Raw genomic sequence first — 27534 nt, 5'->3', positions numbered from 1 at the left:
TTGCAGTGCCACGTGGTGGTAATGTTGGGTAAGAGAGAGGAATCTGCCACTGACCTAATTGCGGTTTGTCAGTTTCCAATCACATTTCTCACAATTGCCTCCGAGATGTGGACCATGTCGAAGAGATTCCCCATATGTTGCACCCACTGATACTTCAGGTTACACTGCAGAGCTCGCATATGCCGATGGGTATGGGTTATAAGCAGGATGCAGAAGGACATGAGGCCCAGCAACCTCAGGGTCATTCTCACCAAAATCCAGGATAGAGGCTGAAACATCGGAATCATAGCCTGAATATCCTAGGCTGAGGAGGATAAGCCTCTAAACTGCATGGTGTCCAGAAAAAATCAGATGAAATGGAGCATCTTAGAGGGAGTCAGGTGTGACTTGGGCACATTGATAGTGAACCCCAGCCAGTGCAGAATGTTTGCAATAGTCTGCAGGTGGGAGAAGACTGCCTGTGGTGAGCCAACCTTTAACAGCCAATCATCGAGGTAGGAAAAGACTGGAACCCTTGACCTCCGCAGACAAGCAGTGACCACTGCCATCACCTTAGTGAATACCCAAGGGGCGCTGGTAAGGCCGAAGGAGAACACGGCAAACTTAAAGTGCTCTTGGCCCACTGTGAACTGCAGGTAACATCTGTGGGCATGCAGGAAAAGGATGTCGAAATTTGCATCCGGCAAGTCCTACTATACCGTCCAGTCTCGAGAGTCCAGGGCAGAAAGAACTTGCACGAGTGTGACCATTTTAAATTTCTCATTTTTCAGGAAGAGATTGAGAAGGCCTCCGCCCTTTCTGGACACCAGAAGATAGCAGCCATGACCTCCTCTTGATGCAATTCCTTTCAATGGCTTCCTTGGCAAAGAGAGACAGCCCTTCCTGACTGAGCAAGAAGAGGTGGTCCTCTGTCAGCCAGTTGTATGTGGGTTGCATGGATGGGGGGGTGGTCACAAAGGGAGTGGAGTAGCCCCTTGGGATGATTTATAAAACCCAACGGTCTAATGTTATTGACCTCCACTGGTGCAGGTGATGGCATAACTTACCATCCCACTTGATGCCCATGATGGTTGGAGGGCAAACTAAATGGGTTTGGCTGCACCAGCTACCGGGGGGCTGGTAAACTGGCTCGGCCTCTGGCTACCTGTCCCACATGGTCTATGAGACCCATGTCCTCTGCCAAGAAAAGGCTGGGAAGCCTCTAGGTCGTGGAGAGTATGGACACAGTTGGAAACCCCTTCCATGGCCACAAAAAGGGTGGAAGGCAGATTGAGGTTGACAAGGGGCCATAGACAAGCCCTAGGACTCGGCTGTGGCTCTTCTGCCTTAAAGTGCTCCAGCACTGAGTGTGCCTCCTCATCAAAATGATGAGAGCCACAAAGGGCATGTCCATTAGCGAGGCTTGGACATCACCTGAAAAGCCAGTGGTTCTCAGCCAGGTGTAGTTCCACAGTGTCACCTGTGATTAAATCATTCTACCCGTGAGTCGCGTGTGTCCAGTCCACATCGTAAGGTGAGCTTTGCTGCATCTCTCCAGTCAGCAATAGCTTGGGAGAGTAAGGCTCTGGCCTCTTCCAAGACCCTATAAAGCATTTGCGGAACCAAATCCCAGATTGTATGGGAATATCAGCCCAAAGGGCATGCAGTGTACACCGACTCCAATGGAAGGCTGGCAGAAGAGAACATTCTCTTTCCAAAGGGTATTCAGCCTCTTAGATTCCCTATCCGATGGGGTGGCAGAGAAAGCACCAGGGTTGACTCTAGAGGTGGAGGTTTGGACCACCAATCTCTCTGGGGTGGAGCACTGGGCAAGGACCCCGGGGTCCCCAGGAGTGGAATGATGGTGGCGGGCAATTGCCCTATGCACTTGAACTCCTGTATAGGGCTTGGACCAGGCCCAAGTAGGACGTCGGTAAGGGCTTCATTAAAAGGGAGTAAAGGTTCAGAAGGGGCAACTCCTGGCTGAAGAATCTCTATCAAGACCTTCGCCTTGACTGCCACTGAGGGCAACTGAATGTCCAAGACCTCAGTCACTCCACGCACCACCACAGGGAAAGAGGTTCCCTTCATAGCCAAAGAAGGAGGAGAGACAAAGCCAGTGTCAGGTGAGATGTCTAGCCCACTGGTCTCCACCAGTTCCTCATACCAGTTGTCCTTTGTCTCATCTAGAGGATGCTGGTATCCATAAGGGTCCTCAGAACCCACCCCTCCCATTTGTCTCTTTCTCAAAGGCAAAAGGCACTGGTTCTGATCTGGAGGGCATGGTCCCTGTCTGCGCTGGAACCAGCGTCAGACGACACCTATCCGGTTCCGTGTCAGAGTTAGGAATGATGGGGATGGCGCTGCCGTAAGGCGTCAGCAGTGATGAGGCACCAGCACTGGAGCGGGCGATGAGGAAGGTCTCGTTCTTGCTGGTGGCTTCGCTCCAGATCCAACACTGGATCCATGAGGGCCGACTTGTGCTAAGGGCGAACTAGCTGGCGTGAATACAGTGGGGCCCCTACTCAGTCAGTGGGTCCAAAGGAGCACCAGAGCAGCCGGGCCACCAAGATATGAGTGGAACATCCTGTCACACCAGAAGAGAAAATTTCTCAAAAATATGTTGACAAAAGTTGAGAAAAAAGCCAGTCAAAAAACGACTAAGGGTTGCTCTTCACGGATCAGTGCTATCTGGTGTGGAAAGGAAAGAACTGACATCAGTGCGCCAGGGCAGTGCCTATATAGGTATCACACAAGTCATTTACGACGCGGACACAGAGCCAAATGATGTCACTTATCGGTGTTCAGGGGTGCTGTTAGAAGATTTTCACATCAAATCTGATGCCTGGGGAATATTCTAAGATAAGCAATCTGCATTTAGAAGTCTCTAACATATATAATGTTCGATATTTATCTATTTTATTGGTGAATGTATTTTGTTTTCAAAGTACTCCCCTGATGTATGTACCATTCCCAATGTTTGCTAGACTGGAGTTAATTTAATAACTTTGAACCCCATACCCTTCCCTAATTTATGCGCTCTGGACTGGAGTTAAGATTGTAAATCTGCCTTTACTCCCAATATGTGCACTTTCTCCAATGTTTGTTAGACTGGAGCTAGAATTGTAAATATGACCCTCTCAATATATGCACCTTCCCCAGTGTTTCGTAGACTGGAGTTATAATAGTACATCTGCCCCTCCAAAGATTCAGACTCAGGCTGTCTGTCCTGGTGTTCAGGTAGCCAGCCAGATGGCTGAAAACTAGTCAAACACCATGCCGATACACCCAATACAGTGCCTCTGAGCCTATCCACAAAGTAGGTGAGACCCCACTCCTTTCTTGCTGACATAACACTGTGCAGTCGTATTGTCCATCATGATCTGGACAGCCTGATGCATGGGAAGGCCATGAGCACCAGCCAAATCACCTTCAGTTCTAGCAGATTGACGTGAAGTGTCTGCTTCTCTGGATACTCAAGGCCTTAGATCACCAGTTCTTCCCAGTGAGCACCCCACCTGAGGGTGTATGCATCCACTATGACAGTGACCACAGCTGGAGGATGGAGGAAGGGCATCCCTTGAATTACGCTTTCCTATACTGGCCACCAGACTAGGTCCCCAGCAGTGTTTTTGGGACTCACTGGTGTCTGCAAGATCTCCTTTGTGTTGAAACCACTGCCCACGAAGGCACCACTAGAGTCCTCATATGCCAGTGTAAATGCATAATTAGCAGGATGCAAAAAGCTAGCAGACCCAGATGGCGGAGTATTGTCATGACTGGAATCCAAGTTCACTCCCAAAATATCAGAATCATATCCTGAATGTCCCAGATCCTCTGTGGAGAAGGGAAAGCTTGAACTGATGTCATATCCAGTAGTGTAACTATAATCAACAGGTGCTGTGATGGCTCTAAATGAGAGTTGGATATGTTGATGGAAAACTCAAGCTGAAAAGAAGGGATAAAATCACCTACAAGTGGTGCAACAGCATCTGCAGCAAGCTACTTTTGACAGCCAGTTCTCCCGCTATGGGAATGCACAGATCCAGAACTGATTTGTGCCACAACACTGCTATCACCTTTGTGAACATTTGAGGTGCTGAGGTCATTCTGAATGGGAAGACTGTGAACTGGTAGTGGGTGACCCTACCACAAACCACAGGCGCCTGCTGTACATCCTTAGGACTTGTATGTGGAAAAATGCATCCAGAAGAACCTGAGCCAAAGACAGCCTGTTTAGCTTTATTGTGCAGGGAAATTGTTAAGAGCCTGAGGTCTAGGATCGGGCAAAAAACGCTGTCCTTCCTGGGAACCAAGAAGCACCAAGTGTAGCACCTTGACTAATTTTCTTAATTTTTTGCTTGAACGCCAACTCCATTGCTCCGTTATGCAGCAGAGATGTCATCTCCTGCTGCAGTATTTCTAGGTGTGTTCCTCTGACTGAACTGTCTGTTGGGGTGGCATGTGGGGAAGAGGTTGTTGGAATGGTAGGACATAGGCTCTTCTGAAAATCTGAAGGTTCCTAGTCTGGTTTTATGGTCTTCCAGGCATGTAGCAAGGAAGATATCCGTCCTCCAATGGGTCGCTCATGCACCTTCAAGAGGAATCTAAAGCAGCTTTCCACGTGGTGCTGCAAAAGAGGACAGTTGCTGGGTCTGACAGTATTTGAAGTGGTTTTATAAAAATAGTGTGGCTAGTGGCGTTGAAAGCAGTGGAAAAATCTACCAAAATGAAGACCGAAGAAATGTTATCATTCGCTGCACAAAATAAATCCTTCACCACTGCCAAAAGTGCTCAATATGTGCTTATGTTGGGAAACAAACTTGGGAGTCATCTAATTTCCCATTCCAAAAAATGGGTCAGTTGTGACACGCATGGTCCTAACATTTTAGCAGGGAGAAGAGTAATAGGGCGGTAGTTAGACAATGCCACAGAAGCAAGATTACATTATTCCCATAGTGGAACTACAGTATCTTTTTCAAAATATCTGGGACTAAACCTGTGTTAAGGGAAGAGTTGATGATATCCTATAAAACCAGTGGCCTAAAGCCCCTAATTTTGAGAGATCTGTAATAGGTACTGAATGAAATGATAATTCAGATTTACATTGATAGAGCAAGAGCAACAGTTCAGATGAATTGCTTGATTCGAATTTCGAGCACGTAGATGTGTTGAATCCAAGGTGTATGCTGCATCACCAGTAAACAGAGATGTAGCAATAGCATCTCTATTTTTTCTATCTCACAGATAGAGAAATAATTGTATTCTTTACCAAACGTGCTGGAATTGTAGTGACACAGGGCTCAATGAGACAGTTCTCTGATATTGGAAAATATTTCCTTTTAAGCGTTGGATGGGTTGAACATTCTATTGTACAAATATAGTTCTTAGTTAATTTAATTGTGTTCTTATAATGTATAAGCTTTTCTTTATAACGCATTAGATAGGCAGGGTCATAATACTGTCTCAAAAGTCTCGCTGACTTTTTCAGAGCTTTCCTGAGAGAATTAAGTTCATTATGGAACTGTGGCAAAACTTGTTTTTGATTTGACTCCTCGAAAATTAGTCAGGAGCAAGAGTATAAAGAGTGCTTGTGATGGAAGAGCAATAAGAGACATGTTTAGTAGTGAAATTTGTCATATTACCTACATTTGTGTGTTCAGGCATTAATAAAGAGGCTAGTGAATCTGAAGCAATGTGGGACCAGTTTCTTGTCAGTCTCACACAAACCTGAGTTACTGCGAATGTGATGTATTATGCATTTGTCCAATCAACAGGTGATGGTTTGATCATACTAAGGCAGGTAATTGGATGTGAGATAAACAATTTTTGGGTCTACTTGTCAGGTCTAGTATGTGATCTACTACATGTGCAGCACTTTTTACAAATTGCTGCATTTCGCATTCTGTGAGTCAAGTCAAGAGATGCGAGAAAAAAGGCTTGTCCTGTCTTTCCATGCGTATGTTGAAAACTCCCAAGATCATAAGAAATGAGTTTGAGGTGGTAAATTCACTAAGTGTGTTGGCAAGGTAATTGAGAAATATGAAGGGAGAAGATGGGGCATGATATATGAATAGAGACACCGTGTGCACCTGTTTGGGAAAGAATCCTGACTGGAAGAGTTTCAGAATCTGAAAGGGTGGGGTTGAGCAGAGAGGAAAAAAAGTATAGTTCTGGAGAACTTTCCTGACTATAAGTATACATTGATAATATGATGGTGTGGCCTCTTTCATATACGTTTCGATATCAGGCTTTGACCATGTTATGGTATCAAACAATAAATGTATCTCTTTGCTGGTAGTGCCACTGAGTAGGTTTATTTTCAAAGATTCTAGAGATTTAAGAAGTTTCAATGCATCTGCTATGAAACCACTTGTTCTGATGACCACACACTCTCCCAAAATAGCCTGAAGAACCCAGTCAATCCCTAGCACACTAAATAGAACGGCCATGGCCTGGTAGTTGAGCACAGACCACGGGAGTTCACCAGCCTAAAGGCTATAGTGGGGGAACACAAGGTAACAACAAGGGAGCGAGGAATAGACCGTAGTACTTGTCCTTTTCCCCTGGCATATATAATAGAACAACAAGGACGAGACCGTCAGCAGGTACAGGTCAGGGATGGTCCCCTATTACCGGGTCGTTGAATGCTAACAACAGGAGGATGTTGTTAGGAAACCCCTCACCCACCTACCTGGTAGGTGGCATGCTTCATCATCGGGGCCCAGCTGGATCACCGAGTGCGATCCAGCTGTGCTGCAACGCCTGTCTACAGCGGAGCGGGATTTTTTTGTGAAGAGTGAAAGTGCTATGTGTAGTGAAATATATGTTAAAAGTACCTATAGGAAATACCCTTTTGAAAAGTTTTAATAGAAGGGTCCTATGGCACGAGTAAAAACATCAATAGTATATAATTGACGCGAAAATGTACCTCTATATCCCTCTCAATAAGTGTAGGTCTTCTAGTTTCAGCCTTCTACGGTACTCGTGAGGCTTTCTTCAGGACCATATGTGCACGTGGCCAAAAAAGTTTCACTGGCCACTGTGGAGTGTAGTTATATCAGCGCGCACCCTAAAGCGCGCTGTGTATGTGGTGGATCAGCATACTTACTGATCCTGCACGTAAAGCATTGTCTGTTTACGAGTGTCTCTTATCAAGTCCGGATCCTGAACCACGAACCAGGTTATTAAGCCTTGCTAGAGGTGACAAATGGTCCCGTAGCATTTTTTCTGGTGACAGGATCCATGATAAGAGACACTCGTAAACAGACAATGCTTTACGTGCAGGATCTGTGAGTATGCTGATCCACCACATACACAGTGCGCTTTAGGGTGCGCGCTGATATAACTACACTCCATAGTGGCCAGTGAAACTTTTTTGGCCACGTGCACATATGGTCCTGAAGAAAGCCTCACGAGTACCGTAGAAGGCTGAAACTAGTAGATCTACACTTATTGAGAGGGATATAGAGGTACATTTTTGCCTCAATTATATCCTATTGATGTTTTTACTCGTGCCATAGGACCCTTCTATTAAAACTTTTCAAAAGGGTATTTCCTATAGGTACTTTTAACATATTTTTCATGACACATAGCACTTTCACTCTTCACAAAAAAATCCCGCTCCGCTGTAGACAGGCGTTTCAGCACAGCTGGATCGCACTCGGTGATCCAGCTGTGCCCCGATGATAAAGCATGCCACCTACCAGGTAGGTGGCTGAGGGGTTTCCTAACAACAACATCCTGTTGTTAGCATTCAACGACCAGGTAATAGGGGACCATGCCTGACCTGTACCTGCTGAAGGTCTTGTCCTTGTTGTTCTATTATATAGTGGGGGAACTACAGCTCGTTTGACATCCTACATCCTGGAATTTCTATTTTAATCTCAACGCCCTTTCCCAATACATGGTGCCCCAAATGACCTACTCCTCTCTGAAGCAGATTACACTTGTTCTTTCTCAATGTCAACCCACTTGCCTTGATTGCGTCCAACACTCCACTTCGCTCAAACTCAAATTTTAGTCACTTTCAAATGAGGCCAGCGAAACCCTGTTACAGAGGGCGGTCACTCTCTTATAGCCACTCTTAAAAAGGGTGCACTTTGGGTGCATCTTCAACTTCAGAAAACTGCTTTGGAATCTCAGTCTATTTTTTTTTTTTGATAACCAAGTTTATTGATTTTGTAAAGAGACAATAATAAAAACCTGAGTACAAACAGCACAGCATATTCAGAAGCATAATTATTTATGACATGGGGCAAGTAAACATTCTTACGTTGGTATACATTGTCGTCACTTTCCGTTTGAACAGAGGGGATCTGTGCTTTAATACTAAAATTTGGCAAGAAGTCCAAACACAAGAATGTGCAAATATTGTTTGGTTAATATGCAGTCAAAGATGTGCTTTGAAGCAACGGTTGGGGACACTCAGTAGTATATTTATTATTACCTTTAACCAATGAGTTAATTCAGACATTTTTGCACAAGTTCACTCTTTTGCAGGTATGTATGGAATGTTATACTAAATTTCTTGTCTGTACAGGAGGCTTTTTGCCATGACTGGCAGTTCTCTTACTGTTCAGTAACTTACATCTCTAGCCATTCTTGGCCCAAGGATCTCCTGCAGTGATTCGGCGATAATAGCATGGCTTTCCTTGGCAGCCGCTATCACTGGGTTAGAAGAGAGAGGCTTTTTGTTTTTGTCTGTGCCATATCCACCTTTCAGACTTGGAGATGGGCCTGCAATAAATAGGATGAAACACTATAGAAAAGCAAATGAGTATATGCGCAGTCATACAATATCTGGACATTTTTATTCCTGCTTTTTGGGCAAACGGCTGTCCTCCTTTCAACATCTCACCCAGTTCTGCTGTGAAATTCTCCTCCTACGGAAGCAAAATAGTTTGTTTGTACAGATGCATTTTAAAGGGCCTGAGAGTAACAGAGATCGGTACACTAATCTGCAAAAACACTGTGGGGCCTATTCACAAACCAACTTGCAGAGGACTCTGCCGCTTCTATCTTTTCGGTTTGTGGAATCTTCGACCCAAAGTAGAAGCTCTCTGGACACTTATGTTTTAGTAGTAAATGTGGGAGTGGTAGGAGGAGTGGCTGTAAAATGGGTAATTCTTAGTAAGAAATGGGAAGGATTTTGAGATGAGTACGGAAGGGTTAAGGAAGGCTAAGGAGGGGTTTAAGGAGGAACATGCATCCATCCACAAACTAGTTACTAGCTACAAACTGCACTTCAAAATTACAGTAGTAACATATTGCAGCTAAGACCTGCAGTATGTCCAGCATCACACATGGCAAACCACCCTTTCATAGAAAATAAAACTCCTTAAGAAACAATGTTATACATTTATTTATTCCAACTTTCTAAATATATATATACATTTTAATAAAATTAGAAACTATATATTATAACTAAAAAGGTCTTTATTATTTCAGAATATCTTAAGACTTTATTTTAATTTCAAATACATTTAAGTTAATTTCTTACATAACTTAACATTTGAATACAAGGTAAATCAATATAAACAATTTACTTTAGGAGGTTTTTTGAGTAAATCTTGAAAAATTTAGTTTTTATTTAAAATAATACATTTAAAATGATGACATAATAAGTAAAAAAATAAGTTAATGGGGCTGTAGAATTTTATTTTGTTATAAGTTTAAAATATATTAAATTAATTTACATTAATATTTAAATTAAAAATAAATTGAGTAATTCATCTTTTTTTAAAACATTTATCTATACTTAGATTTCTGTCTAAGTGAGAAAAGTTACAAGTATTAACTTTAAACTCATTAATTTGGATCCACCCTCGGATTTCAGGGTGTGAAGACACGAAGGCCTACAATTTGTAGTAAATGTTCTTACGTGTAACATTACATTTGTGGATAGGTCCCTTCCCACGTGCACCACTGAAGTGTGCGCTTATATTGGACCAATGCTAAGGACTAGAACGCCCTAGTTATATAGTGGAAGGTTTCCCTTGGAAATATTATAAATATGGTAGATGTGGACGGCTTATTGAAGGATCAACCTGGAGCCATGTCCCAAGCAGCGGATGTCGCTTGAGGAAGAGCTCAGAATTTACACTGCATGACTACATTTGTAGGGGGGCAGGGTTGGGTGGGATGGGAGGAGGGGGTGTCAGTGGAACACTATTTAAGGTGTCTCACCCATGATGTGTTATTCTCAGTGGGTGTTCTTTTAGTGTTTTTTGTTTGAACCCCCGAAGTTCTTGATGTAAATGCCATTATCACTGATCACAGATTATTGATTTGCATGGTCCAAATGTGCCTTTACTTATTTGTAACTTCTGTCGTTTGAGGGCGGATATTGTTGTATGGTTTTGTTTTTTTCAAAAACCTAATTAAAAGTCATTAAAAAAAAGAAGAGAGTGCTTATACGACACTAGCTAAATCAGCGAGTAAACAGAGACAAAGATAAGTATCTCAAATATGTGTTATGTTACTCAAATGCTGGCTAGTTGATACTGCAAATTACATTTTTGCAGATCTCAGTATAGTTGCCTATCTTGGCCCATGGCTGTGTCCCTCACTGATTCTTTAACATCATTAAACCCATCTTAAAGGAATGCCATCTTGTGTGCATTCTTTACATGCAAGAGCGTGGCACTTGCCTGCTGAGGGCTGCAAAACGCCAGCATATCGCTCTGCATATTGCACAGGCGAAATCAGTGTTAGGCACGTGCTTTGTACTTATGCGTGGGCTTTGACCCATTCTTGGATTTTCTTACCCTCCCACCCGACAAGTAATCATTCCGACAGCTATTCTTTCCTGGCTAGGCTATTGTAATGTCCTCTATCTGGGAACCGATAAGGCTGTGATTCGCTGACTCCAGCTGGCTCAAAACGACGCAGCAAAGGCTGCTGTTCTCACTTCCAAAGCACTGTCCTGCCTCTGTGCTGATTCGCAAATTGCATTGGCTCCCTGTGGGGAAGCGCGTGCATTTTAAAACCTTGTGCACCACCCATAAGATCTTTTTTTCCCAGGGGCCCTGCATCCTGTCTAACCTATTGCCCTGAACAAACCTTCTCGGGCACTGCAATCAGCCGATCACATTTTGGCCTCTGTTCCTAATGTTAGGCGAGTCAGAGGAGGAGGCTGTTCTTTTCGCGCTAAGGCCCTAGCCCTTTGGATTGTGCTCCCTTCGTCCATCAGGTGTGTCCAGACCCACTGGACTTTCAGGAAAATCCTCTTTTTAGGTGCTTCGTGTTGCTCTTAGTGATAGGACGCTTCAGGTAGTGCTCTTTTAATACTCGTGCTGGGACGCCCCGTTGCTGAGGCAGCTATTTGCTGTACAAATCTTTTAACATAGTATAACATAACTCAGGGCAATAATGAAGACAGAATTCACTTCTGGCAGTAAGAGAGCCAATGACTCTATGGATAAATACCTCTACCTTCAGTCATGTATGTGGGCTGTGAAAGATCATCGTGAGCAGGTGATTCTTTCAGGAATAAGATGCATGGCAAGAAACAAAGGTAGGACACATTGGTCTGTCATTCCAATTTAAAAAAACAAATACGGATGTGTAAATGTTTGATTTTCCTATCCAGTGGGGACATATTTTCTCCATGAAAAAACTCCTTCACCTCTCCCACCCCCCAATATTCGTGGTATTTACTCCCCCATTGCATTCTTAAATATAGATTTGCTCCTAGCCTTGACAGGAGAAAACCTCCAGCCATGTCCAGAGTTGAGGTTTGCAGTGAATCAGTTGAGAATACCAACAAGCTCATAAAGTTGTGAGGATCCAACCATGTCTCAAGCCTGTCCATTAAATACCTGTAGAAGCAGGTTCGCTCAATAGTAATTTTTACCCTATTCAAGTGATGCTGGATAAAAATTTCAGAATGGAGTGCTGCCATTAATGTTACATCACTAAAGTCATAGCGATTATGGAAAATCCAAGCGTCACAGTAAATACAAGAGTAGTAAATGTACCATGCCAATTCATCAGGAGAGCAGTAAGAGTGGGTTTGTAGCAGGTGGTGCATTTTGGAGCACAGCTGTGGGTGCACACTGTCATTTACAGACAGCACTTTTTCTGTTGAAATGAGCACTACATTTGAGTAGACATGCAATTTTACTACTAAAACTAATTAGCACACAAACGATGAATGGAAATCGGGTTTAGGCAAATATTGTTCACTTTTGCGTCACCAAGTAAAGTGTCTTGATTTGCTTTGGTCCTTTTACAAATCTTTTTCTCATCGAACTTCAGAATTACAAAAAATTGACTTCATTTGTTCCACCCTAATTGCTGATATAATTTGAAATATGTGTATTCGTCATTTACAGATTTTTAAATGACATCCTACAGCCTTTCCGTTCACTCCCTGTACCCCAGCAAGATTGTCACATAGGTGCCTTTTACAAAAACCTCTCACTTTGCAGTCAGAGAAATAAAAATAAACACCCGTTTCTGAATAAGCAGCAGTCTGTTAGCAGTCACATCAAATGTGACACGATATGTGTGGAAAGGGCACTGTTTTCCTCACTTCCTGGCTGTTTCGATTCGGACACCATCTTGCGAGGTTGACAGGCTAGTTTCCTGGCCAGCCTCACCCATTTAGAACACATGCCAGCACAGACATGCTGCCGGAGACAGGCTCTCTGCACCACTCAGTAAGTTTTTGTCATTCTAACTAGCGGCACATTTTATCATGTAGGACTGTGTTGGGTGGAGCTTTACCTTTCTGCTGTGTCACTTTTCTCTGTGTTTGCCCTTCGATCCACCACAGCCTCTAGCTGATTGTGTGGAAAGGGCACTCTGTTGTTTTCTTCACTTCCTGGCTGCTCCAATTCGGGCACCATCTTGAGAGGTTGACAGGCTAGTTTCCTGGCGAGTCTCACCTATTTAGGACACATGCCAGCGTGGGTGCACTGCCAGACATTGTATTGTATTGTATTGTAATTTCATGTATATAGCGCTTACCCCTGACGAGGTGTCAAAGCGCTTTTTCGGCGAGTAGCACGCTACTCCAGGATCCACAGAGGATTAGTGTTGAATTAGTATAGTGAAACATGCAAGTACATTTTAAGTGGTGGATAGGTTGGTCAGTTATTTGGATTTGGAATGATAGCAGAAGGATAGAGGAGGAAAAAGATTTGTATTTATATAGCGCTTGTTAACTCTGATGGGTGGTTGACGCACGCTATTCAGGAAGCCCATAAAGGATTTGTGGTGAATTAATAGGGTGAAATATAAAGTAATTTCAGTGGTGGATATTAGTCAGTTATTTGGAGTGAGAAGGATAGCGGAGGGATAAAAGGGGAAGAAAGGTTTGCATTCATATAGCACTTGTTACCCCTGATTGGTGTTGAAGCGCTTTTCTGGCGAGTAGCACGCCATTCCGGAACCCATAAAGGATTAGTGTTGAAAATGAGTATAGTAAAATATGAACTAATTTGAGTAGTGGATATGTTATTCAGTTATTTGGGTAGAGAAGGGTAGGTGGCGGGATAGAAGAGGGAAAGAGGTTTGTATTTATATAGGGCCTGCTACCCCTGATGGGATTAGTGTTCAATTAGTATGGTGAAACATGAAAGTAATTTTAGTGGTGGCTATGTTAGTTATTTGGATTGAGAAGGGTTGGAGAGGGGTTGAAAATAGGGAATAGTTTAAAAAGGTTTGTTTTAGGGGATTGGTATAATAAAAGAGGTGTCAGATGATGCAAGGAGGGGTAGAGTAGGAGAAAGTCTAGAAAGGGTTATTTTGGGGATCATAGTAGTAGTATGGGGTTTGGGATAAATGAGAGAGTGGATGTAGAGGATATATTGATAGATGTATAGGCTGAGAAATAGAGTAGTGCATTTGAAATGCTAAATTAGAAGAAAGTGATAAATATATAAATCCATAAGAACATTGAAAGTATATAGATGTATAAAGGAGGTAAGTATATTGAGCAGCATTTCTGGCCCTGGTCCTGGTCAGTCTCGAACAGGCTCAAACAGGCAACTGCCCTTGTCCTCTCTGCCCTTAACAGGCTCAAACAGGCAACTGCCCTTGTCCTCTCCGCCCCTAGCCTCAACGCCGGGGCTGAGACGCCCTAACCGTGGCCTTTTATAGCCCTAGTAATCAGGAGACCCCTTTAGCCAATTAGAACCCTAGCCCTAACACTATCCAATCACAACACTAGCCCTAAAATCTAGAACCAATAGGAGACCAGGACATTACAGCCAATCTTAGCCCTAGTCCAAGCATTTTAACGTGTGGGATGGCTTTACTTTTCTGCTGTACCACTTTTCTCTTTGTTTGCCAGTTGTGTGGCGTTTTAGGCTCCGAGTGAATTTTCCCGATTCATGCCCTCATGTAGGTAAAATTCACATTACCCTAATATAGGCATAGAAATCAAACCCTTATTTAGGCATAGTCCATTCAAACCAAATACAGGCATGGCTACTTCCACCCGTACCAAACGTCACAACGATTTCTTGGAAAATCGGCTTAAGCAGTCCGGGAACTTCCCCTTTCTTGAATATTGATTTCTCCAAGAACTCAGTTAGTTTTACAATGAACAACTATTCCCAAGGGGTTCATTATGACGTTCTTATGCCTGACTTTACGCCGAACTATGGCATTCCTAAACAGCTTCAAGGTATAAATATACCTTCACTTGCTATAGCAAACTACGGTGGTTCGGAGCAGTCTGCAGACCTACTTGCCCAACGCAGCTCGCTACAGCAAGTGCTGAAGGAAGCCGACTCTCCAGCTGACGCACTGATCAGGAAGCTGTCCTTTCTCCTGCCGAGAATCCAGCTCAGTGTTTCCAGCTCCCCTTGAGGGGTGTTGGGAAATCGAGTCCCGAGACTGAGATACCAGACCTCCTTCATTCTAACTCAGGTATGGAGCTGATTAGAACCTAAAGAAAACTTTGGTAGATTATTGGCAAAGAAAACTAAAATCTGGGGGCGTGGCTTCGCGGGCGAAGATGGTGGACGCAGCCTGCTAGAGCTCCCACCAGCTCGATCCTAATCCGACAATTTATCCTGGCCCCCGGACCCGCACTATAGCCCATAATTGCTGTTGTGGTGGCGATCGGCGGGGGGTGCCTTCCGGTGCGGCGATTTGAGCTCCCGGACCTTCGGCGGTGGAGATAGCAGCAGCGGCGGCCTGAGGCCTAGTCCCGGCATGTGCAGCCGGGGCCTCGATTTTGGCGACTCCCGGTCAGGGGCTCCCGGAGCTGGCCCGGCCGTCGCGGCTGTTGGGCCCCTGCTCTGGGTTCTTGATTGGTGGCGGAGTGGAGAGTGGGAGCACGGCGGTGCCCTCACGTGCAGGTGTGGCTGCCCGCACTGCGGAGGCGTTGGAGGAGGACTGCGGTCTGCGCCGAGATCCGGAGCCCGGGGCCTCGAGTTTGGAGGTCCCCGGCTGCTTGTAGTGGTGCGTGGAGGAGGCCAGGGCTGTGAAGCAGAGGGAGCGGCGGCGTTGTGGCCCCCGGGGCGAGGTCCTACCCGGTCTGCCTGGCCTGGCGCTGCCGTGCTCGCCTGGACCCCTGACCGGTGAACTCCTTGGGGCTCCCACGGGTGTGGTGCCCGGGATCCGAGGGCGCCCGTAAGCGGTGGTGGCGGAGGCAAGAAGCAAACAGTGAGTGTCCCCGGAGCCCCCGTGTGAGTGGGCGAGAGGCTGAGGAACTGAGGCCCGCTGCTGGTGTGCCAGTAGACCACCCCGAAGCATTGGGCGGTGGTGTGGGGGGGCCCCGGCGGCCCGAGGCGTGCGGCTGGATGCTGAGGGGTCTGGACTGGAATCACGAAAGCGGGGAGGCATAGCCGGGCCGGAGCCACACTATGCGCTGCATGGAGGCCTGAGGTGTCCCTGGTCATTGGTGGAAGACTGCGTGGAGGAACCGCACACTTTGGGGCAGTGGAGTCCGCGGGATGGAGTGGCCCTTGTTGATCCTGGTGGCGCAGTGAGCCCGACCCGAGACATTTCGCGGGCAGATTGCAGGGAGCTGCCCCCCTATACATCCCCAACATGACCAGAGGCGGAGGGGGCAGTGGGTCCGCCAAACAGGGGCCCATTGACAAATTCACCGGGCCGAGTGGGGGGCCCGGGGCATCTGGAGGTGGCCAGGGCGCAGGGCCGGACAAAGCAGCGCTTATGGCAGCAATAACTCAATCCAGACACATGCTGGACGCCAAAATAGGGGCGGTAGGGGCTGATGTGACTCTGCTGCATCAGGATCTTCGCAATGCAGTGACTCGCATCACGGAGGCCGAATCCAGAATCTTGTGCGTGGAAGACGATGTGGGGACCATAAAGCAGAAGGTGGCTGCGATGGAGAAAATTCAAAAAGGCCTTGCGCTCCGGGTGGAGGACGCTGAAGGGCGGGCGCGCAGGAATAACCTTCGCTTTGTGGGCTTTCCGGAAGGCTGCGAGAAAGGGAACATGGAACACTTCTTATCCCAGTGGTTAGAGAGCTGGCTCCCCCCGGACGTCCTGTCACGATGTTTTGTAATAGAGCGTGTACACAGAGCCCTAACGCAGAAGCCGCCTACTGGGGAGCGGCCCCAGCCAGTGATTGCTAGGATTCTGAACTTCCATGACAGAGACACTATCTTACGGGAGGCGAGGGCTAAGGATCCGCTCACATTCGAGAATCAGAAGATCATGATCTTTCCGGACTATACTAAAATGGTACAACAACGCCACTCCTTCATCGCTGCCAAGGCGAAACTGCGAGGCCTGAAGCTCCAGTATTCCTTACTTTATCCGGCCTGCCTTCGGGTGGTTTTCCAGTCACGGACCCACTTCTTCGATACCCCAGAGGAGGTTTTCAGGTGGACTGATGAGACGGTAAGGGTCCGGCCACATGCCCAACCGGGCTTGAATCCGGGTCCGTCACGGGGTTCGTCACAGGAGCGAGGCGACCAAAATGTCCGGAGCAAGCGGCACAGGAGATCTAGGTCGCGGAAGTGCTCCTCCTCTCGCAGTGGAGCACGGGATGGGACAACTGCCGACTCTGACCATTCCGGAAAGGAGCATTGAAGGACGCTGGGGCGTGAGATTATCTGCTGGCATCATGGGCCCTTGCCGAGGGTGATCTGAGGACTGCGCTCCGCTGATCGGACAGCTGAGGACTGAGTATATAACGACTGTCCGCTTTGCATACTCATGATTGTTTGGGGCTGTGAGGTGGGGTGGGGATGGGGTTCGGGGAGCTTCTATGCAGGGGCTTCTTGTCTCCTACGTGGGTGGGAGTTGGTGGGGGGGGGTTCTTCTTGGTTGAGTGGGTAGTTGGGATCCATTGGAATGGTTGGCCTTGGGCGCTCTGTTTTGGGCCCGATGTTACCCATGTCGCGACAGATACTTCAGTGTTCTATGAGGTATTGGGGTGGGGGGATGGGGAACTGTGTGTTGAGGGGGGCATTCTGGGGGGGGTGGCCGGGGAGGGTGGGGGGGTTGGAGGGGGATGCACGTGATTTGTACTGCTTCATTTCTGATTGTGCTGTCTACTCGGGCCTGCTGCTGGTTGTTCTGGTTTGGTGTCCCCTGGGATTATGGCTGATGCATCAACTCCAGGACTCCCTAGGGCGTCCATGCGTATATTGAGTTGGAAAGTTAGGGGGATGCTTGATAAAATTAAGAGGGGGCAATTCTGCGATGGGGAAAGAGGGAAGCGGCAGATGTCCTACTGCTACAAGAGACGCATATGATGGGGACGAAAGTGCTTAGTCTGCAACGCTTTGGCTACCAACAAGTCTTTCATGCTGGGTTTACCAGGGGCTCCAGGGGGGTCGCCATATTGGTCCACCGCAGGCTGGCTTATGTGCATGAGAGGCAGTGGCTTGACCCGCAGGGTCGGTATGTCTTTGTGAAGGGAATGGTGGGTTCGGAATCTGTTGTGTTTGGGAGTGTATATGCGCCTCCCCCGTTGCAGTGGTCCCTGGCTGAGAGGTTATTTGAGGTGTGGACAGAAATTCCGGAGTCCCTAGCTGTACTGGGAGGGGATTGGAATGATGTGATGGATGTGAGTATGGATCGTCGGAGACCGCAGGAGACACCGACAGCGGCTGCCCCCACCCGGTTGAGTGCGATGGTGGAGGGGTTGGGTTGGATTGATGTTTGGCGACACTTGCATGCTAAGGTCCGTGAGTACACCTATGTTTCGGCTGTGCATGGCTCCTTCTCGCGACTGGACTGTGTTTTTGTGCCCGGTGCGTTCCTGAGTAGAGTGCGTGGGGCGGACATTTTGCCTCGGGCTGTCTGACCACTCCCCAGTGGCTGTGGATGTTGAGTTGCACAGGAGGAGACAACCGTTTAGGTGGCGGATGTCTTCCTGGCATCTCCAGCAGGCTGATTATGTACACCATATGCGGGGGCGATCGCCCATTATTGGCAAGAGAACCTGGGGGCGGACATAGACGTGACGGTGGTCTGGAGGCCATGAAGCCCACATTGAGGGGAATTGACATCGCGTGGTGTGCGGCGGCCCGTCGCCGACGTAAGGAAGCCATAGTTGCTGCCGCAGCGCGCGAGGAGACTCTTGAGCGGCGGTGTCATGGAGGAGGAGACGATGTGGCGGTGCGGCTACTCCTTCAGGCACAGCAGTCCTATGCGTCCGTGTTGTTGGACGAGGCCCGACAGTCGTGGTTGGCCACGCGAAGTAGGGTTTACCAATGGGGGGACAAGTCCTGCACTATGCTCCACAGGCTGTGTCAGCGTACCCTGCAGCCACTTACGCTGCCGGGACTCACAGATGATGCCGGAGTCACATTAATGGATCCGGTGGAGTTGGTGGCTAGCTTTGCTCGATACTACACAGGGCAATATGCGTCGCGGGACTGTCTTCCAGCTGCTGAGGTCGATAAATGTATTGCTGATTTGCCCCCGAAAACCGTCTCATACGAAACCCGAGCGGCATTGGACCTCCCTCTTACGGCGGAGGAATTGGGTGATGCGCTAGGACAGCTCAACCCCGGGAAGGCACCTGGGCCGAGTGGCTTCCCGTGCGAAGTCTATAAGAAATTCCAACTCCAATTAGGGTCCCACTACAGGGCCGTGTTGGAAGCGGCGCGGGAGCTAGGTAGGTTGCCAGCTGACTGGCGCCACGCTGAAGTGGTGGTGTTCCAAAAACCGGGTAGGCCGCCGGACCGCCATGACTCCTACCGCCCTATATCTTTGCTTAACATCGAAGCTAAGCTGCTGGCAAAGGCGTTGGCGAACCCCCTTCTCCCCTACGTGGCGGATCTGGTTCACCCGGACCAAGCGGGCTTTATGCCACACAGGGCAACGCGACACAATATTCGGCGGGCACAGACGGCGGTGGACGCGATGGGGGCCACGGGAGAGAGGGCAGCCCTACAGGTGGCGGATATTGATAGGGCATTTGACTCTGTGAGTTGGACCTACCTGTTTGCGCTCCTGCCCCATCTTAACCTGGGCCCGGTTTTTATTTCATATCTCAAGCTGCTATACACCGACATCACGGCGTCCGTGCGAGTTGCCGGGGCGGTCTCCGAGAGGTTTCCAATTGGTCGGGGGACCCGCCAGGGCTGCCCGCTATCTCCGTATCTATTTGCGCTGGTTATGGAGCCCCTGGCCTCCTGGGTACGAATCGACGCACAGTTGCGAGGCTTTCGGTGGGGCGGGGGACTCACGGATAGGATTGCACTCTATGCGGATGACATTCTCTTTTTCCTCACGGACTTAGATAGATCGGGCCCTCGGGTATTGGAAATTATGCGCGTATTTGGCGAGGTATCGGGTCTTTATCTTAACCCTCGTAAATCCACCCTGTGGGTGTTGGGTGACGGGGCGTATGCGGGCTCCTGGGCGTCAGCCCTACAGGTAGCGGCTGGAGGCCTGCTGTATCTTGGTGTGTTCCTGTCTGAGTCTGTGGCGATCTCTTGGGAGCGCAACGTGATGCCGGTTTGGGAAAGGATCCAGTCGGACATTAGAACGTGGTCCCGCATGCCCCTTACTATCTATGGTAGGTCTGCGATCTTTAAAATGGTTGCACTCCCGCGCCTTTTGTATCAGCTGCAGAACCATTCGCATCTGGTCGCACCCCAGTGGTTCCGGCAAGTTAATTCCGTGCTGGGACGCTTCTTGTGGGCGGGAGGTGCAGCCAGAGTGGCGCTGCGTACTTGCTTCCTGTCCACCTACTGTGGTGGCCTTGCAACGTCCGACGTGCTGTCGTACTACCAAGCCTCCCACTTGTTAGTGTTGAACGAATGGTGGTACGGAGATAGGGGAGATCTGGCATATGCCTTAGAGCGCTCATTGATGGGGGTCAATACATTGCATACGCTCTTGTATTCAGCCAGACTGCGGAGGCAGTTGCCTCGTGCCACACAAGTGGTTTTTGTGATATGGCGACAGGCGCTGCGCCGCATGGGCTGGTGGGGCAGATTGACGGCGGAGACTCCTCTGTGGAGAAATGGCCAGCTCCCCGCGTTGGCCTCGCTGGCAGGGTTTGGCGGATGGGATTCTATAGGGATCTCTTCGCTGGGAGATGTTGTGTCCAGAGTAGCCCTCAAATCGTTCCAGGAGCTGAGAGACGAGTTCCATATGCCCAATACCCAATTTTTCAAATACCTGCAGTTCCGCCACGCGCTTGAGCCCAGCTTGGTGGGTCTGGAGTCGCTACCGGAGTTCAGCCCCCTGGAAGCGAAGGTTTTCATGGGTGATCTTGGAGACAAGAAGGTGTCACGTATTTATCAAACCCTTGTCATTCATTGTTCCTCTACTCTAAGCGCATTAAAGGTAGCCTGGGAAGGAGACGTTGGACCCCTAGATGAGGATGATTGAGGGAGGCCTTGGAGTCCCCGCGAGGGACTGCTATCGCGGTGCGTCTCAGGTTAGTCCAATTTAAAGATTTGCATAGGGCCTATTACACGAGGGAGCGACTGTGGAAAGCAGGCTTGATTGGATCCCCGGAGTGTTTGCGATGCGGAGCTAAGATGGGTACCTTGCTGCATACTGTATGGTCGTGTGTTGGCCTGACCAGATTCTGGAGGGGTGTGTGGGGCTGTTTGTTGGAGGTGCTGGGGTGGGGTCTTCCCCGTACTCCTCGGTTGGGCTTTTTACATGTACTGGAGGGCGTGGGGGGGAATGCCTACAAGCGCCACCTCTTATTGTTTGGTCTTATCGTGGCAAAACGGGATTTGGCACAAGCATGGAAGAGTGATCGTGCCCCCCCCCATTGAACGCATGGAAAACAGGGATGGACTATTTTATGGGACTAGAGCACCCTGTGTTTGAGGCCAGAGGATGCCCCCGGAAACATTACAAAATTTGGAAGCGGTGGGCGGAGTATCGGGGTCTAGCTCTGGTATCTCCAGTGGAACCTGATGGTGGTCTAGATGTGGAAGATGGAGCGTAGGCCTGAGGAGGCACGAGTCTCCTGGCTGGACACTGACATTATTGGAGGCTTATTGAGATCACGTGCACAGGGTTAGGGGGGATAAGGGGTGGGTGGGTGAGTCATTGGGTGGATGTGGGAGGCAGGGGGGGTTACGCGGGGCTGTTTCCTTGATTGGGTTTCTGTGCTGCATATACTAATGTTGACATTTGGCAGGCCCTCCTGACTGTGGAGAACTGCATACATGCTTTACCTGATCAATAAAAATAAAAATGTTGTTGTGAAAAAAAAAAGAAAACTAAAATCTATACTACACAATACTTACTTCTTCCCGCGTACTAGACTTAGGTTAGGTACATTAGGGTAGGCATATTTTAGAAGCACCTGTTGAGTATTTTAGCCTGTATATTTATGTATGTATTTTTATATGGCTTAGAAACCATACAATGCTCTTACAGCATTATTTCATATTACTGTTTACGCTGTACACATTATACTTTACAGTCTGCATAACGATTGTAGCAGTTCACCTCTCTTGCATGAGAAAGAAGACTGTTCCATAAACCTTTTATTGAAAACGCCCGTCTCTCTATTTCTCTGCAACTCTGTAGAAACGAAGCATGCACGATTGACTATGTGAAATACTTATCTATTGTTTCCGAGACTCTAAGAGTTATATTCTAATTTTTGGGAAACAAAGTTGTCATGTTTATGCGGTTGTTAGAAACTAATCCCTTCTTGTGTATTCGAGAAAGTTTCTAGTGACCTCTGAGTTAGCTGGCACACACACAATTAAATTTAGTATATTCGATAGAGACCTAGTTGACCTCAGTCCTACGTCAAATCTATAGGATATAATATTCCAATGCGTAGAGCCTATTGGGAATATAGGAACTACACTACATGGTGCCCAATGTTTGGTAAGGCACTAATTTAACGCTAGATACTAAAGTAACTCAGTCGTGCTTTTCTCTGAGACCCCTTTTTCCCGTAAAATACTCGAATAGACTTCTGGAGTGGGTAAAAGGGTAAAATATCCGCCATAACCGAGTAGGACGAAAATCCTATGTATTGGTTTTTGGTGTTTTCAACGTTGAAGGATACAGTGTTTCAAAATATAGTGCACCTTATCTTTGTTTCCTTGAAACTTGCTCTGCAACTTTCATTAAACAATGTTGATTAAGGGCGACAACACCCCAACCGGTGGAGCTGCGGCAGATGCAGCCATAGCTGCTTTAAACTTCACAGGCTTTAATGAAGCCGACGAGGATGCTGTAAGCATTCCTGAAAATTTAAGGAAAGCCATCACTATAAAACTTATAAGAAATGGCCTATCATCAAGAGGTGGTAGGGTAATCTGTGTGATAGAGGCACATGAATATCATCAGACAGAGGTATTCTATTCATGGATTATCTTCCCTGAAGCAAATCCAGTACCTAAAGTGTTTCACTTCTACAAGGAAGATGAACCACCAGAGGAATACATTCCTTTCGAGGATATTGAAATTCCACTAACTTACCAAGAGCATGCGCTCTGATTTAAAGGCAACCTAAAACATATAAATCACACTACCAAGCTCGGTCCACTAGGTAGACCAGGAGAAACGTGGCTAGCTTTAGCCAACTACAGACCTGATCCTGACATTGGAGCAAAGTCAGACAATGAATTACTAAGTAATATACAAAGATTAGTAGAATTACACAGTTAAAAGGTCTTTATTAAAAACACTCCTACTACTCCTAAAAAGAAGTGGAAGAACACTAAACAAACTTCTAAAGAGAAGCGTTCTCAAAAGGAGCCCTCTGAAAGGAGGTATAATCCCTGGAATAGGGATAATTTGAGAAAACCTTATAGATATCAAGATACTGATTCACGTTCCTCTGGTACCTTTCAGACTTCGTCACAGAAATCCAAAAGAAGAGGACGGTCAGAAAACAAAGAAGAATGCGTGAAGTCCAAAGACGATCAACACGTTCTGAAAAATAAGAAAACTCTATTCACCAAGAAGAAGGTAGCAGGTCTAAAAATCAGACATGCCGAGGATCTTGAGGACACAACTCAAGAACGGAGAATGGGTTCAAACGATGTTGGACAGCGCAGCAGAAGTCACCATAGCTTGCAAGATCTTGAAGGATCATCTGGAGACAGTGGCCTTGAATGAGTACATCCAAGTTGAAACTGCAGATACCAGGGTTAGTGTCCCACACAAGTTATATAAAGTAACACTCCGGATGGAGGGGGACATAACTAGAAAAATAAGAGCACTCTATTGGGAGCGACTCTCTCAGGGTTATGACATTCTTCTAGCTGAATAAGACTGGCCACCACAATTTGTCAGGGAGTGCCCACATGGCGAAGACATCATTATGCCAGCCTTCTCCAATCATATTCCGATTCATTTAAAATATACTTATGCCAGGAAATGGGCAGTTGCCCAGGCTCCTGCATTATACAAAAAATCACGTAGGATGGGATGAGGATTCTCCTCACCATAAAATCCAATAAAAAAATCAACCAACTGCGCAATGGCAGTATCCAATTAAGCAGGAAGCTAAAAAATAGGTCAGGGAGATCTTAGATCAACTTGAGTACCAAGGGGCGATTGAAACATGCACCTCGTCCATGAACAATCCTTTGTTTCCTGTCTCCAAACCAGACAATACATATCATCTAGTGCAGGACTAATGAATAACATTGTGCGTAAAAAATATAAAACTACATTAGATATTTCTAACGGTTTCTTCTGTCAAAACATTGCCCCTGAAAGTAGGCATTTGACCCCTTTCTCAATTATGGGGAAACAGCGTCACTTCTGTCATCTCCCTCAGGGATTCAAGAATAGTCCTGGGTTATTTTCAGCGAGAGTAACAGAGTTACTACAAACCTATGATGATGAGGCATTATCATATGTCGATGACATCTATCTAACAGACGATGACTTGGACAGGCACTTGAACAGAGTGAATACCATTAAACTTGGACATGCCTCAGAAAGGACATAAATTCAATTTTAAATAATCGAGAATTGCCCACCTCAACCTCCTTTTTCTAGGATACGAGTTATCAAGTGAAGGCAAAAGCCTGGCAGTCAACTTTCTGGAAAAGTGTGCGCTGCTTCAACCTCCAAAACGCTGAAAAACTTACTGTTGATTCTAGGTTTCCTGAACTTTGGAAGAACTTACATTCTAAATTACGCAAAAAGGGTTAACCCTTTCTACGAATTATTCAAACCTGATTTCAAAACAGTTAATTGGACTCAAAAACACAGAGAATTTTGCGTTCATTGCATCCAGACATGTTAGCAACAAAACATTTACAAGCACGCGTAAACGTATGCAAACTAGTGATACGAATCATTCCAGGACAATGCAGATTCACGTACTTAACCTTCAACGAAGGAGAAAAAGGACCAATAGCTTACAAATCACACTTGTACACACAAGCAGAAATGAAATTCACCTCAACAGAAAAAATTCTGACAGCGGTTCAAACTGCAGTAGCAAAAAAGAGAGCCCTTGCACAGGGTAAGCGCATCATAGTCATTACTCTTGTACCTGCCTTAGAGGCAGTGACAAAAGCGAGCATTCCTAATGCAAAAGCGTTACATACGAGATGGATACAATGGGTTAATTCTCTTGCTGCAACAGACGTTGAATACTTTTTTACCCCTATTTGAAAACACAAGAATTTCTACAATACGAACAAGAATGTCCTCCGCCTACTGAAATTCTGCCTCTAGAGCAGTATGAATGTATAATTTATACTGACGGATCAGCACAGCCCGCTATTGGGGGTAAACAAGCTTATAGTGCTGCGTGCACGTTCGTTAAAGGTTGCTGGCGAGTTGGCAAATTCCGACCTATGGTAACTAAAACTCAATCTCTAGGGGATTGTACAGCTCAGTGAGCTGAACTACAAGCATTCAAGATGGCGCTTGAAAATTACTGATCGCGAATTCCCCACACTTATAGTGTGCGATTACTATTACTGCGTTCAATCTTACAATAAATACTTGCAAAACTGGATTACAAAGATGCAAAAGGTGGCACAATCAAGTATAAGTTGCTTTGGGAACAAGTAGTTCAGTTACGACAAGAACTACAAAAGACTCACGTGATACATACACTGAGTCATCAGCGTGATGGCGTTCACGTTGCAGGGAATTCATTGGCTGATGAAGCCGTGAAGGCAGCTATGCAAACGGCTTCCGTAGCTGCAATCACTCGTTCACAAACGAAAATACACGGCGAAATAATGCAAGCTGTCAGTGCTTCAAGCAAAGACAGTGGTAAAACATTACCAAAAAGCTTTCCACTCAAATACTCATACATAACTGATGCAAATAATGTTCTGTTTGCTCGAATCCCTGGAGAGGGGGATAGAGTAATTCCAAACATGGAACATAGATTAGGACTAATTTTAGCAGCACATGAAAGGCTTGCCTCTGCACACGCAGGTGTTTCCGCCACAGTGTCATTATTAAAACAAAGATACTGGTGGCCGCGCATGAGGAAACAGACCAGAAACTATGTTTTGGAATGCGAAATCTGCCAAAAGATGAAAGTCTCTACAGTGAAACGTCCTGCACAGACACCCCTGTTAATTTCAGATAAACCATTAGCTTGCGTTTACTGGACCACTGCGGTCACTTACAGAGGGATGGCAACTATACGTATATCATGGTCGCAGTGGATTCGTGTTCAAGATTTATTTGGATGTGGCGCTCGGCTGACGCTCGAACTGTTATAAAAGATTTGCGAGTCTTTATCGGCACATATGCAGTCGGCACACTACATTCTGACCAGGGTCCTGCGTTTAGCTTAAAAGCTTACAAGGAGGCCATGGCCAATCTGGGCATTGCATTGCGGTATTCTAGTCCATTCCATCCTGAGGGAAATTCGGTAGTGGAGAGAACAAAACGGGACATAAAGCAATCTATAACAGCTAGGGTATTAGGCTCGGGTGACGGGTGGGTCAAACATCTATTAAGTGTCCAACGTAGTCTTAACAATCTGATAGAAGAAGTTTTCTAGGGGGAATCACTCCATATGAAATCTTTTTGGAACTAGAATGATTGTGCCGGACCTCGATTGTCACACTTCAGTGGTAGAACAAAAACCCTTTGATATCAAAGATCGTTTGGCTGTTTTGCAGGACTTAAATGAAATAAATAAAAGCCAAAGTAACGTGTTCCTGAAGCCAACGACCACTGAAGGGAAACCATCCATCCCAGCAAAGATTGGGGATCTAGTCAGAGAAAAGATCGCGGACAAGAAGGAATTTGGGCCTTCTTACAGACAACCAGTACCTGTCCTAGCCATCCACGGATCAAGAACAGTAATACTGCCGCCGCTTGCTGGTAAAAAGGAGAACAGGTTTGTGTCCATTGACTTGGTCAAACCACATCATGTGGCCGATCATAAGCAGTAGGTCAAGTGGACTCCAAAGATGTAGCAGACGCCCGCATCTGGCTACTATCCAAGAGGTTCAAACTGAGAGACTCATCACCTTTGAAGAATCTGCAGTGCGAAATGAAGGACTATGCAATAAAGCCATGGAGCTTGTACCTCTTGGGATCCAAATAACAGTTCGTCAAGAAACGCCTGTCTATAATGAAATAGCATCTGACTATACAAATGTAATGAGTGATCAAGTGGTTCCAGCGATTTCAACTAATCCTGATGCAATCCCTTCAATTGACAGAACTGCCTCTGGCTATTTCATTAACTTTGATACGTTTTTCGAGGTTCCCAGCGAACCTGAAACAACACCAGTAAAAAGGACTTTCAAAGAACAAGCAACTAAACTTTTTCATCACCTGGAAAACACTTATCTGGTTTGACCATGGATTGAACTTTGGATTGTGTTGGGTGTACTTTTTCTGCTACTGTGGTTGACTCTTGTAATAACTTTGGGAATGCTGATAAATGGAAGACATGTTAAAAAGGACACAGCAAGTAAAAACATCAACTTACTCCTCAAGCCACACAAATCATGAACAAAGAGACTTGTCATCAGTGAACATCACAGCCATTCCTATACCTGGTGGTATAGCTTGGGACAGAACTGATACTGATATGCCCGACTTTACGTCAAACTATGGCATTCCTAAACACCTTCAAGGTATAAATATACCTTCACTTGCTATAGTAGACTACGGTGGTTCTGAGCAGTCTGCAGACCTACTTGCCCGACGCAGCTCGCTACAGCA

General features: G+C 46.5%; 1 protein-coding gene across 1 annotated transcript in view; it reads right to left on the bottom strand.

Annotated features, from left to right (window-relative positions):
* The window catches only part of LOC144762435 (dynein axonemal heavy chain 5-like), a 1437549-nt gene that overhangs the window by 656078 nt on the left and 753937 nt on the right, over positions 1 to 27534 (bottom strand). The window contains exon 54 of the mRNA XM_078647616.1: positions 8570 to 8718. Within this exon, the coding sequence (XP_078503742.1) occupies positions 8570 to 8718 (149 nt within the window). The remainder of the gene's footprint in view (positions 1 to 8569; positions 8719 to 27534) is intronic.

This window comes from Lissotriton helveticus, chromosome 6, assembly GCF_964261635.1.
Source record: "Lissotriton helveticus chromosome 6, aLisHel1.1, whole genome shotgun sequence".
Taxonomy (NCBI): domain Eukaryota; kingdom Metazoa; phylum Chordata; class Amphibia; order Caudata; family Salamandridae; genus Lissotriton; species Lissotriton helveticus.
The sequence above is the reverse complement of the archived record's forward strand: the minus strand, read 5'-3'. Positions and strand labels throughout refer to the sequence as shown.